Source organism: Erythrolamprus reginae, unplaced genomic scaffold (assembly GCF_031021105.1).
Source record: "Erythrolamprus reginae isolate rEryReg1 unplaced genomic scaffold, rEryReg1.hap1 H_9, whole genome shotgun sequence".
Lineage (NCBI taxonomy): Eukaryota > Metazoa > Chordata > Lepidosauria > Squamata > Dipsadidae > Erythrolamprus > Erythrolamprus reginae.
The window spans coordinates 464,521-482,533 of NW_027248537.1; the positions used below are offsets into that span (position 1 = coordinate 464,521).

General features: G+C 38.4%; 1 protein-coding gene across 1 annotated transcript in view; it reads left to right on the top strand.

Moving 5' to 3' along the window:
• Positions 1-18,013, top strand: part of LOC139155889 (protein WWC2-like) — a 190,571-nt gene that overhangs the window by 127,303 nt on the left and 45,255 nt on the right. The window contains exons 10-11 of the mRNA XM_070731238.1: positions 6,999-7,088; positions 8,399-9,012. Coding sequence (XP_070587339.1) covers positions 6,999-7,088; positions 8,399-9,012 — 704 coding nt within the window. The remainder of the gene's footprint in view (positions 1-6,998; positions 7,089-8,398; positions 9,013-18,013) is intronic.

The window sequence follows — 18,013 nt, forward strand, 5'->3', positions numbered from 1 at the left end:
CCATGTATTCACCAAACCTTGAAAAGAAAACAACACAAGCAACTGCCTTATTGTTTTTTCTTGTTTTGTTTTCTCCCCTCATTGGAATTATTTTTTTACTGTATATATGTTTACTGTAGTGTGACCTTGCTCAAGAGTTCTCACTTACCTTCAAGTTCTTTTTCTATTAACATTACATATAGTATACAATTTTCATTGCTCAAGTGTATCAAAATTTGTGTTTTGATATCCAAGATATATTTTTGACTATATTCAGCTCTAGTTATCCTAATGATCAGAATTTGTGAATTAAATTTTCATTTGCCCTCAGTGTCAGTGCTACTGTGACTTCCTTGATTAAGTCTTGCATATTATTTAATATAAGGCAAAGGGTTGCTGATTGTTTTATACCTTCTCTATTTTTTCAAGAAAGAAATTATCAGAAAAATAGGTAGGAATTTTCCAAAAAGGACATTCCTTCATTCATTCATTCATTTATTAGATTTATATGCCGTCCCTCTCCATAGACTCGGGGCAGCTCATAACAACAATAAAAACAATGTATCACAAATCTAATATTAAAAAGTCTCTAAAAAACCCTTATTTTAAAAAAAAACAAGACATATACACAACATACCATGCATAAATTATATAGGCCAGGGGGAGATATCTCAATTCCCCCATGCCTGATGGCAGAGGTGGGTTTTAAGAAGTTTGCAAAAGGCAAGGAGGGTGGAGGCAATCCTAATCTCTGGGGGGAGCTGGTTCCAGAGGGTCGGGGCCGCCACAGAGAAGGCTCTTCCCCTGGGTCCCGCCAGACGACATTGCTTAGTCGACGGGACCCGGAGAAGGCCACCTCTGTGGGACCTAACTGGTCGCTGGGATGTATGAGAGACTTTCTTTCCAAATAGATGTTAATATAATTAAAGTTATCTATCTTTACAATTCCATGTCTCTTTGAAGATCTGCTTATTTTTAAAAGTAGCATCTTCATTTTATCTTGATTCAAGATCTACTTATTTTGAAAAGTAGCAGCTTCATCTTCTCTTGATTGAATGAGCAACAATAGACCTTTATAATATCTTGTAATCTAAATATTCTCTATAGATGTAGATATATCCTCCCTTTCTACTTCTTCAGTCCCTTTCAGACAAACTGTACCCTTCAATCATGTTCAGTTCAGTCTTGAATATACCTTCATTTGGCAACTATTGTCGACCCAGCCTCTCAAGTGATACAGACTGCTTTTTATGATATATAGACATTAGAATGGAAAGTTAAAAGTGCTTGTTAAATTTAAGTTAACAATGAAATCTATTCCTGTTCGGAAGAATGCGTCAGACCTGTGCAACATTGGCTTCTCTGAAATCCAGAAATACTACTAAAATATTTTATATGAGAAAATCTAACTTCAGATTTTACTAATTATTTTGTTTAGGTTAATCTCTGGTTTGTTCGTTTGTGGCAGCAAAAGAGGAAGTTAGAAATAACATGAAAACAACAGCTTCCAAACTCCTTCTGGGGCTTAGCTGAAAGAAGATGGGAAAGTGCTGCTACTATTATTATCTGTTTACATATATGTGAAGTCATAGCTGCCAGTTCTTAGCTGGTGCTGGCGTTCATATGCGTTGAGTTTGTCCCAAGAACCTAGAATGTCATAATGTATTAGCATAGTATATGTGCAGATCCAAGCAATACGGTTTTTACAATTAACAGATGGACTTTTTGTCAATGTGTATATTTTCTAAGTACTATCCAAGAATTTTTGGTATTGGCACTCTATGTGTCAGTATGGGACAACCATGGCCAATTTAGGCCATATTGTTTCAATTTCAGTTTTCAGAACTTGATGTTTTGTGATGTTTTTTTAAATTCTTTGTTTTCCTTTTTAATAGCAATAGCATTTAGATTTGTATACAATTCCATAGAGCTTTATAACACTTGCTGAGCTGTTTTTAACATCAGTATATTGTGCTCAACAATCTGGATCCTCATTTTACCGACCTTGGAAGGATGAAAGGCTGAGTGAACCTTGAACACATCAGAATCAAACTCTAGACAATGGGCAGTATTTTCCTGAAATACTGTATTCTAATCATTCTGCCTCCATGGCTCATACTATTCCCTGGTTGCCACATCAATTTTCAATACTTTCTTCTTTTCAGTCACGATTAGATCTGAGTATTATGAGTCAAGACTGAATTCAGAAATCTCACAATAGTTTGACCTTCTCATTTTCAAATTATTTTTCCGATTATATTATTCCAGTTTTTCACTCCTAGTGCATGATGATCTTTACAGGTGTTCTAATGAATCGTTTTGGTGAATATGTTATGTATTGTTTATAATCAGTTTGTGTAATCTTTTGCAAGAGCTGGATTATATGGTCTACTATTTGTCCTGCTTCTTGGCACTATTTGTTCTTTGATTTTGATGGTTCTTCAGTTCTGGCTTTAATTACATCAGTTTGAATAGCTTACTCTTGAGCAGCCAAAATCCAGCCTTCAAGGGGTTTGTTTGTTTTTTAATTGTTCCAATTGAAAGCCATTGCCAGGTTTTATCTTTATCTACTTTCCTCTCAGTCGCTTGTAGAAATTGACCATGTAATGCTTTTCCTTGTCGGCTTTCTAAACATTATTTAGAGGTTCATATTTCATTTCCTGCACATTCAATAATTTCTAATTTCTAATTGCATCAGTGCTTGTTCTTGGTTGTCACTGACATAGTCAGCCTGTGCATTTTTTTCTTCTTTGACAGTTTGTTTGGCTTGATGTAAACCCCTGCTTCATTTCTGTGTGCAGGTATAATCTATCTACAGTATATCATTGCAGGGATGTAGTACATATTGAATAGTCATGAGTTTTATTTATTTCCTTTTTTTTGCAGTCTAACTACCTGTTCTACTTTGTGTATCATATTACATGTATGGCCCAGTCATTGGTGATTTTGATGGTGTTTCCACCATTCAATTTTATCTTCAGCCTGTCCGGCCAAAGCCATTGTTTGAGTGGGAGACTTTGGCCTGCCTCATAATAGAATGTAGAGTATAATATAATAGGACTGTGGGAATTTGGGGGGGCGGTTGCATGAGGGGATAAAGTATGAGCCATAACCAATTATTTCCAGATATTCAAGGTCATCCTTTGTTCAGCACTTGCCTGGAAGTTGATGGGAGGCTCGGATATGTTGGCAAAACCAGAGTGGACCATGTGATGAACTTGTGGGTGTGGGAACTGGGGATGAACTTGAAACTGGGTGCAGAAACCCAGGGGACTTCAAATTCGGGTTTCACCAAGATGTTACTAACATGGCCCTGTTAATAAATCGGAACTTTGAGGAAGGCCATGCCTCAGACTCTGATTTAATTCTTGGATGCTATTTGGAACCTTGGTACAGCCCTTTGTTCCGTTATTACAATTATTAATACCATCCAACTCTATTTAGTTATTACATAAATTCCATGGTCAACTATTTATCAAAAGCAAAATTTAATGTTCTAAGTATTTTAGATAGGTGTATGCAGTATTGGGCTTCCTTTGGTTTACCTGGGTAACAGTAGTGGAAACGGCGATGCATGCACATCTGTGCATCTCCGCCATGCGCATGTGCACCCCCATGCACCCTTGTGTAAGATTTTGCTCACATGTAAGATTTCAGTGATTTCTTTGCTTCTGCACATGCACAGAAGCAAAATCTCATGTGGGGGTGTGCATGCCTGCGCCGACCTCCAGGACTGATCTAGTAGGAAAAGGCAAGTGTGGCCCTTCACTGGATGTATGTAGTTTTATATGTAGATGATGCTGTGATTGTATTATTATTACATATAAGATTAACTAGGACATTTCAATCCATGCACTTCTTCTATAGGAAATACTAGCATGTGCAGCTGAGATGAACTATTAAAAAACAAAGATGTTGGTATTTGCAAAAAGACTCCAAAGCTTAAAGTGGATTATTAATAGGAAGAGACTTGAGCAAGTGCCATATTTTAATTATTTGGCAATTATGTTCTCTTCAAATGGAAATTGGAAAGCTCATTTCTTTATAGGCAGAAGGTGGAAAGTTTTTTCTTCCTTTTTTTCATTCAAGAGCTGCCATTAAGCTTTTTATAGTCCTACGTGTAGCATAACTTCTTTATTCAGTGCAGCTGCATTAGGAAATAAGACACCTATATTTGAAAATATTTTGGTCCAGGTTTCTGAACAAAACAAAAATATATCAAGTGAGTGATGTGTCTCAATATATCATTGCAATTAAAGAACTGGCCTAATAAAGTTTGAAAAAAAGACCTGGATGCAATAATATATCATAAGTTTCGTAGAAAACTGAATTTCCCACCACATGGTATAGTCTCACTTAATGTTGCTATATTCTGGCCATGAGAGCAGCAGGTTGGACGATATCTGGTTTCAAGCCCAGCTACAGAACTGAAACTGCTTTGGTCATGCTGAGAGATGATTTCTGGCGGGCCTGGGATAGGGGTCACTATCCTGATGCTTGTTGACCTCTCTGAGGGTTTCGATACCATCGACCATGGTATCCTTCTGCTGCAGGGAGTGGAGGGGAGTGTGAGGTACCGTTTTATGGTAGTTCACCTCCTACTTCTATGGTCGGTGGCAGTCAGTGTTGGCAAGAGGCCAGAGGTCGACTCCTAGGTCCTTCCCTTGTGGGGTTCCTCAGGGGTTGATCCTCTCACCCCTGCTGTTTAATATCTACATGAAACCACTGGGTGAGATCCTCCGACAGCACAGGATGAGTTATCATCAGTATGCTGATGATACTCAGCTTTACATCTTCACCTCATGTCAACTCAGTGAAGCAGTGGAAGTAATGTGCTGGTGTCTGGAAGCTGTGAGGGTTTGGATTAGCATTAATAGGCTCAGACTCAACCCCGACAAGGAGTGGCTATGGTTTCTGCCTCCCAAGGACAATACCACCTGTCCATCCATTACCCTGGGGGGGAGTTTTTGCCCCACTCAGAGTGGGTCCGCAACTTAGGTATCCTCCTCAATCCACAGCTGAGCTTAGAATATCATCTCTCGGCTGTGGCAAGGGGGGCGTTCGCTCAGGTTTACCTGGTACATTAGTTGTGGCCATATTTGGACCGGGAGTCTCTTACATTCATTCATGTCCTTATCACCTCGAGATTCGACTACTGCAATGCTCTCTACATGGGGCTACCTTTGAAGAATGTTCAGAAACTTCAGATGGTGCAAAATGCAGCTGCGCGAGCAGTTATGGGCCTCCTAAGATACGCTCATGTCTCTCCAGCACTCCAGAGCTGCATTGGCTGCTGATTGGTTTCTGAACACAATTCAGAGTGTTGGTTATGACCTATAAAGCCCTATATGACACCGGACCAAATTAGTTACGGGACCGTTTTCTGCCTCATGTGCCCCAGTGGCCAGTCAGGTCCCACAGAGTTGGCCCTCTCCAGGTCCCGTCAGCTAGACAATGTCGCCTGGTGGGGCCTAGCGGAAAAGCCTTCTCTGTGGCAACCCCGGTTCTCTGGAATCAACTCCCTCCAGAGATTCTCAATGCCCCCATCCTCCCTGCCTTTTGTAAGAGTCTAAAGACCCATCTTTGCTGACAAGCTTGGGGCTGCTAAGACCAACATCTAGCCCCAGCCGATGAATGAATTTACGTCTGTTTGTCTGAATACGAGTGACTGTTTTTTTAAGATATTGGTTTTGAATATGTTTTTAAATTTTAGATTTCTACGTATTATGTATTACTTTGTTGTGAGCCACCCTAAGTCCAAGAAATAGGGCAGCATAGAAATCAAACAAACAAACAAACAAACAAACAAACAAATAAATAAATAAATATAAATATAAATATTCTGTGTGTTTGTGTGTGTGTGTAATATATTTTTGCTGATAATGAAAAGGAAGAGAGACTACTATAGATCTATTTCGGGCTTATTTGTCTTCATCATATAGCCACACCTCTACTGGGATTTGAACCTGGGGCCTTTGCTTTGTAAGGCAGAGGTCTTAGCCTTTAGGCTACAGGCTCATTTCCTGCACCAGGGAAGGGTTATGTGTGATTTTTTTTGTCAAGACACCCTGTTATATTGAAGGAACATCACAGCTCCTTCCCCTCCCCCCGCCCCACCAGGGGTAATATTCCAAGGCAGATAAGTTTTTTTTTATAGCCAACAACTATAATCCATAAGTAACATATTTTTGCTGATAATGAAAAGGAAGGGAGACTACTATAGATCTATTTTGAGCTTATTTTGCCTTCATCAGGTAGTCACACCCTTACTGGGATTTGAATATATATATATCCAAATGGGAGTTTTCTACCTGTTAGGATAGATATAACTGAACTAGATAGACAGTGAAACAAAAACTAACACATAGGAGTACAAGGACAGTACAGTACCTTTGAAAATATGGTCCTCAAGAATTGGCAGTATCAGCCCATGTCTTTAAAAACATTGCAAATTAATTTAATAGCTCACCAGCTCCTCCAGAATAAATAAGAATATAATTACAAACAAACTTAGAGAGATTTTTCCTAAAACACAGGCATAATAGATGTAGGGTACCTTCAAATGATTATTAGCTAATGGGCTTGCACAATCCAACATTGATTAAATAGGTTGTTCTTCACCTATAATTGTCATTTGATCAGTTAAATTTTAGCAAATTTAGAATTATTATATCCTTATCCATTAGCCAGGGCTAATATATTTCCAGAATCATTTCATGGTCCAAATCTGGGAAAGAAAACAAAATGAAAATATTTTGAAAGATTGTTAGACCCCTCAAAAGAGAGAATACATATTGGCCATTCACAAACACTAATCAATTAAACATATTAGTGGTATAGTACAAGTGTACTTCTGTACCATAATCTTTCAGCTGCCCTGAAAATTTCCATTTGACTTGTGATGTGGTTGGACTTAAATTAATTGTCTTCAGCTATTTGTCATTGTGCTTTTAAGGCAAGATTCTCTTTGCAATGTACATGCATTTATATATTTACAGACAAATTATTTTATTTTATAGGTTAAAATTAGAAGATAGAAAGAATAAATTGGTTAAAAAACTTGAAGAAACTAGTCATCTAACTACGCATTTACATTCCCAGCTTAAAAGGTGAGAAACTTTATTTACAGCAGATTTTTGACAAACAATAACAGTTTGTGCAAAACTACTGTTGGCATACTGTATTTCTGAATTTTATACTTTGATTTAGATGGAATATTAACTTGGAAGCCTGTCTTACAAAAATGTCTTCCTACTAAAAGCTTGGTTATCTATTGTCTAAGTCCTGAACTGCAAATTGTTTACCCAGCAAAAAATATATATGACTGATCTATTGTAGCCCTTTCCCTATTATTCAAGCTACATCGGTGGAAAATTGTGAATGGCTATTTCTCGTATGAGTAACAATCAGTTTTGCACATGTCACAAAGAAAGGTAATAAAATGAGGCAAAATTCACTTAACAATTATCTGCTTAGCAACAGAAATCTTACTTCAAATGCTCATTTTCTCAGCAAATCTGTGCACAGATGCAAATGACAATCACTAAGGAATAGCTTGTATTAATGTTCTTTTTATTGATTTCATGGTGCCATCTTTCTTTAAGGGCAGCACTACACTAATGCGATTCCATTTATTGAGAGAGTGTTTACTGTGATTAATAACCAGTGAAAAAAGCAGTATTTCCTTAAATTCAGAAATATTTATGTTATATGAAAAATATCTTGTTTTCCTTTCTCTTTAGGTATCATGTATTATTTGTTCATATATTTGAATGGTTCTTGAATGGCTGGGTGGACTGGACATTAATATTTGAACCACTATACGTCCATGTATTTGCCATATACTAAATAAATAAATGTTCATACATTTTACCCAGAAACATAGTAGAAAATACCAGAATGGGAAAAATAAAGTATCTCACACAGTGATCTAAATTTAGATAGGAGTTGTGTATTGCTAAATACAAAACTTCTTATTGTTCTAATTGTACTTTCTAATGTGTCCTTATGAAACTGTTACAGTAAACAGCAATATTTTTAAGTGGTAGAGATTATCACACAATTTTGTGAAATATTATACAAAAATTTATATATTTAAAAATCAGGGATTAAAAAACAGTATAGTTAAAATGACTTATTTTTTTATGCTTGCTTCTTTTTTTTTAAAGAGCCATCTAAGGAAGTCATGTTGCTGCTATAGTTAAAGAGCCATCTAAGGAAGTCATGTATGCTCTGTCATTTGAAATTTCTTTTTGGTAGCATTCAGACATTCTGAAAAGTGTTTCTTTTAAAATATATCATTATGCTTGTCAATTTCATGACTAACATGGATTAAATTTTGAGTTTTGCCTGTGATTTGAGATCATCTGAATATACTGCTGATAGAATAGAATGACAGCTCTTTGCTTCTTTGTTGCAGCCTCTCTGCCAGTACGTTATCTGTGTCTTCAGGGAGCAGCTTGGGATCCTTAGCATCTAGTCGAGGGTCCCTGAATACATCCAGTAGGGGATCACTGAATTCTCTAAACTCTACAGACCTCTACTACAACCAAGGTGATCAACCTGTAGATTTAGACTATCAATATAAATTGGATTTCATATTACAAGAGAAATGTGGTTATATTCCTTCTGGCCCTATTACCACCATTCATGAAAATGAAGTGGTCAGCTCCCATGAGAAAATGGGATACAGTGACTCTTCCAGTTTTTTGGCAGCAAATCATGCACCCAAAATAACTGAACCTCCTAAATCTGTCACATCATTCTCTTCAAGATCTTCCCTTTCATCATTATCTCCTCCTGAATCACCTTTGGTTTTAGAAGGTGGCTTTTCAGTCCCTACTCAAGATTCTCCAGTACATCTTTTCACCACAGACTTTGAGGACTGCGATTTATCCAGTGACTTTACAGGCATTACTACCTGTGAGAAACAAACTTTGCTGGATTCTGAAACTAGAATGTCTTCTCAATCACTTAATGATAAATATCGCAATGAAAGTGTTTCACAGAGCATATCACATTCAAGAAATACAGGTAAATATGTCTTGCTATTCAAACTCAGCCATTTCTTCCTCTCTAGATTGAACTGAGTTTCTGAACCTTAGCAGTCAATATTTTTCTGAGAACATGTGCAATTTTTCCTGATAAGCTGATAGGTCACTGTCAACAAATAAAATTATTAGCAACTCAGCACATTACTTCTATATGAAACTTTAAGGAGTAGGATTAGATAAGAAAGATCCAGGAAGTTTAAACTTGAGAAAGTACTTGAAGTGGGTGGAATTCTAAAAATTGTGGTGAAACAGCAACAGCAAACAAGCAAAAAACAACAACAGGTGGTACTAGAAAGGATATCACAGCAATAGGAAGAATAGAATAGAATAGAACTTTATTGGTCAAGTGTGATTGAACACACAAGGAATTGTTCTGATGCACATATTCTCCATGCACATAAAAGAAAAGATAAATTCATCAAGAATCATAAAGTATAACACTTAATGATAACCTGGGTACATATAACCAATCAAATCATATTAGGAACCAGTCAAAGTTACAGTCATACAGTCAAGGGTAGGCAAGAGGCGGGACAGCGTGGAACACCTTTCCACCGGGCGGAAATGTAGCTGCATGTGCAGCTCCATTACCACTGGCTGTGCATGCGTCATGCACGCAAGATTCGGCTTCTGCGCATGTGCAGCAGCCGAATCTAGCCGGTCTGGGACCACTCTCCCCAAATGAATTGGCTGCTGCCCGGAGGGCGAGGGGAGCAGACAGAGCACCCCTCCACTGAACAAGATCCTCCATCCTCCTTGCCCACTTCTGCACAGGTAAGACGTCACGGTCCAGAAAGGAACAAGGGAGGGGAGGCAGGCAGAGGTGGTCTCACCTGTGCAGGGAGGATGGAGGATTTCGCTCGGCAGAGGAGCAATCTGTCTGTTCTCCTCGCCTTCTGCTGCTGCAGCTGATTCGTCTGGGTCCGGGCTTGGTGGTGGGCCGCTCTCCACCAAACCCAGACAAATTGGCTGCAGCAGTGGACGGCGAGGGGAACAGACAGACCTCCCTTCTGCCAGGCGACATCCTCCATGCTCCCTGTATATGTAAGACCACCTCCGCCTGCCCCCCTCCCTCGTTTTGTTCCGGACTGCGACATCTTACCTGTGCAGAAGTGCGCAAGGAGGAGGGAGGATTTTGCTCGGCGGAGGGGCATTCTGTCTGTTCCCCTCACCCTCTGAGCAGCAGCTGATTCATTCTGCACATGCGCAGGAAGACAAAGGGGGTGCGCGCATGTATGCGCACACTCCCCCCCTCACTGGGGGGGGGAGTGCATACAGTCATTTGTGGGAGGAGATGGGTGATGGGAATGATGAGAAGATTAATAATAGTTCAGACTTGGGAATAGTGTCACTGTATTGAGGGAATTATTTGTTTAGCAGAGTGATGGCGTTCAGGGAAAAACTGTTCTTGTGTCCATTTTGCATACTTGTTCTGATGTGCAGTGCTCTATAGTGTCATTTTGAGGGTAGGAGTTGCAGCCGTTTGTGTCCAGGATATGTGGTGTCTGTAAATATTTTCACAGCCCTCTTTTTGACTCATGCAGTATACAGGTCCTCAATGAAAGGCAGATTAATAGCAATTGTTTTTGTTGCAAAACCGAACCAGATAATTATAGAGCTTTCTGAGTTGGTGCAAAAAGAACATTCTTTGTTGTGCCTTTTTGATGACTTTTTTGATGTTAGGTGATAATTTTGGTCTTGAGATATGGTTGAACTTAGGAATTTGAAGATCTCTGTGTGTGTTGTCTAGTATTATAAGAGGTGGAAGTATGGGCAGTTTTCTCCTAAGGTCTACCACTATTTTTACGGTTTTGAATGTATCCAGTTCCAGATTGTTCCGGTCGTACCATAAGGTTAGTTGTTCAACCTCCCGTCTGTATGTGGATTCATCATTGTCTCGAATGAGTCTGATCACTGTTGTATCATTTTCATACTTCAGTAGTTTAACAGATGGATTGTTAGAGATGCAGTCATTGGTATATAGAGATATGAAATAGTGGTGAATATCTGTAACTTGGGTATAGGATGAAAGTGAAGCCTCAGAGAATGAACCTTCACTCTCATAGGAAGATATACTGACAATAGGGGCACTGAGACAGAGACACTGGATAACTTTATAATACGAAGATGTTCATAAAACCAGTGAGCTGCCATGGGCAGAATAGAATCTCTTGAGGACCAATGCTGCTGATAATATCTTCACTATTCTGTAGTTTCAAACAGCTCATTTAACAGCACAGGTAGGGAAGCTTGTGCCCCAAATCTGTATAAAGATCTGATCTTAAGCTGCAAATCATTTTCCTCACATTTTTTGCAATCTGTTTCTACCTATTAATTATTGAAGTTAAAATAATCAGGTATCTGTGTGGATTTAATAGTCCATCTCTGCTGCATTGAAACTTCAAGAAAAAGATAAATTCTTCCAGTATGGCAACCTATTCAGATATCTGCTGACCTATTTGCAAAAGGGAATTAAAAATAAGGAAGACATTTTAAAAGACAAATAACACTTTTATTCTAGCTCGATTTTACTTCACTACTGATCACTTCATTAAATGAATAAAGTATGATGTCAACAGATGAGACTATCCATGGTTTCAAGGACTGGCCAAAGGCAGAAGGATGAATTGGTATGTTGCAGAGAAAGATATAAGTATATATTGAAAGCAGTCATCCAAAAAAAAGCGTGAATGTGACACAATCATTCTAGAAATCTTATAAACTCATTTATATGGTAAATATTGTTTAGTGCAATGATGGCGAACCTATGGCACTGGTGCCACAGGTGGCACGCGCAGCCATATCTGCTGACACGCAAGCCACTGTCCTAGCTTAGCTGCAACGTGCATGTCTGGGCCAGCCAACTGATTTTTGGCTCACACAGAGGTCCTGGGAGGGCATTTTTGGCTTCCAGAGAGACTCTGGAGGGATGGGGGAGGGCGTTTTTACTCTCTCTTCAGCTCCAGGGAAACCTTTGGAGCTTGGGCACGGGTGAAACAGGAGCCTATTGGGCCCACCAGAAGTTGGGAAACAGGCCATTTCCAGTCCTCCAGAGGGCCTCCAAGGGGTAGGGAAAGCTGTTTTCGCCCTCCCCAGGCATTGAATTATGGGCGTGGGCACTCGTACATACATGATATCATGTGCACATGCTCTTTTGGCACCTGAAGAAAAAAAGGTTCGCCATCACTGGTTTAGTACAGGGGTCTCCAACCGCCAGGCCGTGGACCTATACTGGGCCGGGGAGCATGTTGCACCGGTCTGCAGAGTCAGCACTACCATACCTGGAATGTCTGCATTTCTGCATTTCATTTCTCTTTGACTCTATTATTTATTTCTAGCCAGGGTTATTTGTTTGTGTTAATTATTTGTATGCTGCTGCTCCTTAAAGTAATTTTAGGCAACCTACAACAATGTATTAAAAACAGCCATAGAATCCAAGTATTAAAATGTTTTTTTAGACTTCAAAAAACGAATGTAGTTCAAATTTAATGTCCCCTCAATTCTGGAGGGTTGTATGTATTTCTCTCTCATATATATTAATAGATCTGATTAAGCACTACATCCTCTACAGCAAATTATATCACAATAAATAAATGCTGCAAGATTCTTTGTTGTTTTTACAGTAGTTTAACAAACAGTTCTTTGAAAACTGTAATGATACCTGGTGTACAAATCACACAAGGTGATGTCTCACGTAAACTGCATAGATTTGTTGTAAGTGAATTTGCATTTGTTACTTGATGTTACAAGATCTTTATTTTTATTTATTTTTACAAGATCCAAACAATTAGTCTTTTAAATGTATAAAGATGTGATTTGCTCCCCCCCCTTCCAATCTTGTACCAAAAGGGTATAGTAAGAAAGAGACAATTGTTGCATCTTGGTATCTCAAAGGAAGCCATTGAGAAGGAATTTATCCCATTGGCCTATTGTAAAATCAGGAAGGCAGGGCAGCCAGGGAGGCTGCTGCAGGAAAGGAAATTGGAAACAGAAAACCAATAGACATTTTCCCCACTGTAAAATATGTCCAAAAATGAACATATTTTAAAGTATAAATCATTATAGAAATGAAAGTATAGTACTTTCTTAGAGTGTGCTTGTTATGCTTATGGTTGAGATTAATATTTCAGCAATAGCACTTAGAATGACATACCGCTTTAAAGTGCCTTACAACCCTCTCTAAGCGGTTTACAGACTCAGCATATTGCCCCCCAAAATCTGGGTCCTCATTTTACCCAACTCGGAAACATGAAAGGCTGAGTCAACCTTGAGCCTGATGAGATTTGAACAGCCAAATTGTAGGCAGCCAGCAGGCAGCAGAAGTATATAACATAATGAAATCCATGACAGAAATATTCTAAATAATGCTAGATTAGTTTCAACAGTGGTAAATGTTTCCCATGGCTGCCAGAAAGGACTATTTTCTTCCTGTACGGGCTGCTGTGTCCAGTAAGCTTTTTGATAGCTTTGAATTATTGTTTTGCATTTTTCACCTGTGTTGTTTATTAAGAATTTGATTTATCAGTAATATTGATTTAAGCAGATTGAAGATGCATGTTCAAAATCTTTTTGCTCCTTTGCCCCAAGGTTTTGAATAGTGGATTGCCATATTTTGGTTGAATACCAAATACAGTGGTACCTCGTCTTACAAACACCTCTTCATACAAACTTTTCGAGATACGAACCGGGCGTTCAGGATTTTCTTGCCTCTTCTCACGAACCATTTTTGTCTTATGAACCCTCGCTTCTCTTCTGGCTGCTGCTGCTGCGAGCAGCAGCTAAAACAAGCGCTTTTAAGTTTGATTGCAAGGGAACTGGAGCCAGACTTTGCTATGCAGGGTCTCCATTCTCCCCCCATCCTTTCTGCTACCGTCAAGGCAAAGTGCTAAGGCATTGGAGAAGAGAGAGAATGGGTGGCGAAGGTAGCAGCGGGTGCAGGGCATTTTGGAAGAGAGTTCGGGCACAGAACGTGCTTGCACGCATTATTCGCTTTTACATTGATTCCTATGGGAAACATTGTTTCATCTTACTAACTTTTCTACTTACGAACCTGGTTATCGAACGAATTAAGTTAGTAAGACGAGGTACCACTGTATGTACCTTTTTTCACATACAATTATTTTAGTTAGAAATCATTGTTATTTAGTTACATGGGTAGAAATAAAAACATTATATAGTGGTGAAGCTACATTTTATAGTGTCTTTCAACCAAATAGTGTTTCCAAAATAATAATAAGAATGAGTAATAACAATAATGATGAATGAATAATAACATGTAACTTACGGTATTGCTCAAAGTCTCTCTTTGAGCGAAGCTTGAAATCCTGGTGATTCCATGAACATGCCATACTATTTGCTTGGTAAAATATAGGATGTCTTTTTAAATTTCCTAATAAAGTTTGCCACTCTGTGGTTTCCTGATGGTTCCCTTTACATACAAACCAGTTGGGACTCTTCTTAGCTTTTCCAAAGTCAGCCGAGAGTGGCTAGTTATTGTCACTTGCTGTGTCAGTTAAATAATTAAAATATGTAAATTTAAAAGCTTGGGGAAATTAAAAAAAAGGATTGTTTGCCATAAAGATAGTATAATGGATGCCATGAGAAGCAATTCTAGAAACCCTGGTCCAGCAGTAACCTGCCTCAGTTCAAATGGCAATAATACCCAGAGCAGCAATGAACTCAAAACCAAAAGAAGCAGATTGTAGGAGCAGGTGTTCCCTCAAGTATTTCAGCTCAAGCCATTGTACTTTGAAAGTAAGCACCAATATCTTGAACTCTGCTCTTTGTGGCTAGAATAAAGGATGGAAGTGTCATTAACATTGTTGCTTAATTATATAGGTTGATGTTGGGAACTTTGGGATTAAAGAACATTGTTTAGCAAGCAAATATCTGTATTGAAAGAGGCTGGTTTACATTTCTGACACTGTGTCCCTTGCCAACTTGTCCAAACTTGGCTCCCAGTATTGACACTCTGCCATTTGCTCAGTTCCCTGAGTAAAATGAAGAGCCCGTCCTTCTCTTTCAGCCATAGGAAGCAGGCAGGAAGAAAACCCATGAAATCTTGCAAAGAAAACTGCAGAAATTTGTCCAGGCAGTCAACAAGAGTCAATCAATACTGACATGAAGGCACAATAAATAATTATTTCCCATCACCCTTGGCCAGGTCAAGATTAATGTTTAATTATGTTTTGCCAATTCTTCCCCTGATACACAAAATGTGGTCCCATTCTGAAGTCTTGAGGCATTATCCTACCAGTGAACATTCATTCAAAAATATAAAACATACATTCACAAAATTAAAGGATTTGTCATTGATAACAATTATTAGATTAGTTAATTATCACATCAGATGGCAGGAGCTATAGTGGTCAACTTTTAGGGTCAAGGGGCTTTGATACCCTGTTGGCTCCTACCAGCTGCCTGAAGGAGTCTGCTGTTTTCTTGACAATGATTTTAGATTTTTAACAGATTAACAGAGTTGGGAGGGACCTTGCAGATCATCTAGTCTAATTCCCTGCCCAAGCAGGAGACCCTTATATCTGCCTCTACCTAAGATCGAACTCACAACTTTCTGATTATGAGACAAAAGCTCCACCTCTAGGCCACAACATCCCAGGTTTGGTTTGCCATTGTCATCTTCTTTCTAGACTAAGAGGGAGAGACCTTCAAAGTCAGCCCATCTGGTTTCCTGTCGGTGGGTTAGAATTTGGTCTCTCGGTCTTTAGCCTGGTACCTTAAGCTAAGCAGGACCAGCGGTGGCCAATTCTTGAACATAGACCACCAGGGAATTTTACTGTAGGTTAGCCTAGATCCGTGATGGTGAACCTATGACTTTCCTGAACCCTCCAGAGTGCAAAAAACAGTACAACGGCAAACCGGAAATGCATTTTCCCGAATTTCCGGTTTGCCCATTTGGGCATTTTTTTCATGTACCAGGCTTTAGAAAGGCCTGTGCGCATGCGCAGGGGGGGCAGCATGGGATGGTGCACATGCGAGGGGGAGAGGAAAGGGATATGGGTATGTGCACACATGCTAGCACACCGATACACACTTCTTTTGGCACGCAAACCAAAGAAGGTTGGCCATCACTGGCCTAGATTGTAAAACAACAACACATGATCGTTCATGAAAACTCCAAAATGGGATATTGATTGTTTTTAGTTTGAGTTTTAATGGCAGCTTAACCAGAAAGGGAGAAGAAAGTGAAATGTCAGAGAACAATTTGGAACATAGTACAATTGCATGTATATTCATTCAAAATTACCTATTACATTTAATTTAAGGAGATATAATTGCCTAAATAAGCTTTATCTAATTCTTAAAAGTATAAAGCCCTCATGTCAGATAATATACTTTGGGATATTAAACATTATTTTTATGTCAATATTAATGTTGATGATCATTAAAAATTACTTTCAGTATTTTATTTATGTATTTATAATGTACATTCTCCATTATATAAATTCTAATTTCCTGAATTCCATAAAAGTTCTTTAACTTTCATTGGAAAAAGTTGTTCATTTTACTGTCTCCTCCAAATTTAAAATTCCTGAACCTGCAAGGTTCTCACTCAATTAAAGGCCTATTGATGGACTGAATATGCCAATACAATTTACTTAAGTTCTGAACAGCCAGCTGCTCTCAAATTTGAGACATCACCTTGCGTGATTATTTGTACACCAGGCATTATTACTGATGGTCTGAATATGCCAATGCAGGTAAAGGGCACCAGATTAGGAAATATTATTATAGTCCTTGTCTCATAATCAATCAAATGCAATGAAAAGCTTCCAAAAAGTTATGTAAATATTTGGATTATATCCAGTTTCACATTTATATCTTGTAATTCTACTGATTTTGATAAATCAATAAAACCTGATCTTTAGTTTTGCTCACATTGAAATCAATCAGTTTTAGACTTGGTTTGAAGAGAGCTTTGATAAGGCTTCACATGCTTGCATTTTTATCTGCATCTTTATTCCAGGCAGAGGAAACAGTCTCCTGCACACAGCTTTTTTCTGTGCAGAGTGTCTTTTGAAATAACAGATTTAGAATAACTGTAAAGTTCTTTCATAGATAGACTCTGTCATTGTCAAAGTCGATTCCAGACTGCTGTGCTTATTCCTGAGAGTAATCAATAAATCATGTCATCACCTTCACCTCTCTCAAAGTGGTGAAAGAAAAAGCACTTCATCATCAAGGAAAAAGCATCCCTACTGCTACAAATGAAAGGAAAAATGCATTAATCAATCCTCTAATCTGAAGCCTTAAAATTTAAACATCTTAACAAGATGTAAAGTCATGACTCAGGAGGAGGGTGTAATGCATACCAATACATTTGGTTGCTTGATAAATAAAAGGACTCCATGCACTTGCAAGTTATTACATTACAATGTGATGCTTGCATTGATTGTACTATGGTTTCTGCAGGAAAACTTAGCAGGAATTGAATTTTGAAATCAGGAGAAAGCAACTTGAATTTTCTCTTAAATTTTGTGGCAGAATCCTAGATTCTGTCACTGGTGAATCCAAAACAGAATTGGGATTTTTATCTTACCATATAGAATTTTCAGAAAGGATTAAAAAATACCTTAATTAACGTATTTAGAATCTAATTTGCTTGCTGTCAAAAGTCTTTAGTTTATTATGACACTGGCATTCGATCTGAAAGCACTCTCAAACAGTGTGCCTTGCAGTGTTTCTCCAATATGATTGAAATGGCAATAATTAAACTGAAAACGATTTCTAAGTAAAGGTGAACTTAACTTTGGTAGCCACTTTAAATCATTACTGTTTAAATCTCAGAAGTTCAACAATTTTATATAGATGTTGTGATGAAATCATATGTTCCTGTTTCCTATTAAACAGCCGATTGGGACTTGGGATGCATTACAGATTAAAACATTTGTTGCTTGAGATAAAAAAGGCATCTTCTTATATTGTGTGTACAAAAACTCAAGAAATTTCAATAGTAGCTATAG